Raw genomic sequence first — 2240 nt, forward strand, 5'->3', positions numbered from 1 at the left:
CATGCCCGGTGTGCTCCACGGCCGAGAAAGTGGTGGCCCACAGGTTGGGGGGAGGGGCCTGTACGGCCCTCCAAAAAAAGAAGGGGAAAGGGGGGAAAACAAAGGGGCGGGGAAAGCCCGAACCTCGCCCACCTCCCAACCCGACCAGGTAGGAAGCCAGCAGCGATCCCAGGATAGCGCTGCTGGTTCATCCGGGATGGGTCAAGTGGACCCTCCCCCGAGAGGGAGAAGGGAACCCAGGAGGCCCAAAGAGGACTTGGCTCGCTCGTCTGCACCCGAGGCCCCAGAAGTCCCTATGGAGGTGCAAATGGAGGAGACTCCCCCGGCGACGGAGGAGAGAGGGGGAACGGGGGAGGAAGCAGCCCCCGCTAATACCGAGGTGGTCGGCCTGGAGGAGGTAAATTTGCCGCCTATAAATGGCGACTAAACTCCTCCAGGCCAACCTTGGCCACACAAGGATCGCCCAGGACCTGTTCCTGCACTCGTTCGCCGAACGCAGGGCAGGCCTGGGCGTGGTGTCCGAACCCTACCGGATCCCGGCCGACGATTCACGCTGGTTCGGGAATCCGGGGGGCTCGGCGGCCATATACTGGAGGGGCTGCCAGGAATCTCCTCGGCCCACGCTAATTGTGGCCGAGGAGTTCCTGGTGGCGGTTAAATGGGGGGCCCTAGTGGTGGTCGCCCTCTACGCTCCCCCAAGATGGAGGAGAGTCGACTACGAGGCGCATCTTGACCGGGTGTCAGGGGTAATCAGAAGATGCGCCCCTCACCCGGTGGTGGTGGCCGGGGACTTCAACGCCAAATCCACGGCGTGGGGTTCCCCGGCCACGAGCGTCCGTGGTCGGCTCACGGAAGGCTGGGCGGCGTTGATGGGCCTTCGTATCTTAAACGAAGGCTCGGTGAGCACCTGCGTGCGTCCGCAGGGCGAATCGATAATTGACCTCACTTGGGTCAATGGCCCTGCGGCGCGCGCGGCGGGGGGTTGGAAGGTGGTGGAGGGGGTGGACACTGGGTCCGACCACCTCTATATAGAGGTCACCCTCTCCGCCATTCCCCCACATGTGCTCAGGCGCCGCCGAGAGAGGGAGCGAGGGCGGCCCGGCAGATGGGCCCTCCGCAAGTTAGACGAGGACGCCCTTAAGGCGTCCATGGGGGCGACTGAGTGGTCGCGGGGGGAGGATCTCCCTCCCCTTAGGGATGGGGAAGAGGTAGAGGAGGAGGCGGAAGGACTCTAGGCGCACATGGAGGCTGCGTGTAACGCGTCCATGCCCCGAGTCCGTCTCTCGTCCTTCAAGTCCGCATATTGGTGGACGGAGGAGATAGCCGATCTCAGGCACTCCTCCGTCCAAGCCAGACGCAAAATGCAGCGGACAAGAAGGGCGGGGGACGTCATCGCTGCGACGGAAGCGCGCAGGGCCTTCCGAGCCGCACGGAAGGCCCTGCGCAGCGCGATTGCGAAGGCCAAGGCCAGGTGCTGGGAGGAGATGCTCGCCTCCCTGGACAAGGATCCATGGGGGCGCCCATATAGGCTAGTCTTGCGCAGACTAAGACCCTGGGCGCCCCCCGCTACGGAGACCCTGGAACCCCCATTCCTCGATAACGTGGTGGGGACCCTCTTTCCGAACGAGGGGCCGCCGCCCCTCCCGTACGAGGGTCCCCCGCCGGATTGGGACGAGGAGTGGGAAGTGTCAGAAAGCGAGCTGACCCGGGCGGCCCGCCGGCTCGGTGGGGCGAAAAAAGCCCCCGGGCCGGACGGTGTCCCGGGTCGAGCATAGGCCCTGGTCTTGGCCATTGTGGGGGACCGCCTGAGGCGCATTTTCACGGGTTGCCTCAAGACGGGTGTTTTCCCCAGTCGGTGGAAAAGGGCGGGGCTGGTCCTCATTCCCAAAGTGGGCCGGCCCCTGGACACCCCTTCCGCGTATAGGCCTATTTGCCTATTGGACGAGGTGGGCAAATTCTTTGAAAGAATCGTGGTGGCCCGCCTCGTCCGGCACCTCTCTCGGGAGGGTCCGGACTTGAGCGACGCTCAATACGGCTTCCGCGTTGGCCGCTCCACGGTAGACGCAATCCTCCGTGTGCGGTCCTTCGCGGAGGCCGAGATGGAGGAGGGGAGGGTGGTGGTGGCGATTTCGTTAGACATAACGAACGCCTTCAACTCCCTCCCCTGGGACCGGGTAGAGGAGGCGATGCGATTCCACCGCTTCCCCCTCTACCTGGTCCATATAGTCCGGGCCTACTTC

At 64.6% G+C, this 2240-nt stretch overlaps 1 protein-coding gene across 1 annotated transcript; it reads left to right on the forward strand.

Moving 5' to 3' along the window:
- Positions 1 to 416: 416 nt before the first annotated feature.
- LOC116853670 lies at positions 417 to 1235 on the forward strand. Its single transcript, XM_032834829.1, has one exon. The coding sequence runs from the start codon at positions 417 to 419 to the stop codon at positions 1233 to 1235; it is 819 nt and encodes a 272-aa protein (XP_032690720.1).
- The last annotated feature ends 1005 nt before the right edge of the window (positions 1236 to 2240 follow it).

This window comes from Odontomachus brunneus, unplaced genomic scaffold (genome assembly GCF_010583005.1).
Source record: "Odontomachus brunneus isolate Ranch 3 - 2012 unplaced genomic scaffold, Obru_v1 Obru_scaffold_426, whole genome shotgun sequence".
Classification (NCBI taxonomy): domain Eukaryota; kingdom Metazoa; phylum Arthropoda; class Insecta; order Hymenoptera; family Formicidae; genus Odontomachus; species Odontomachus brunneus.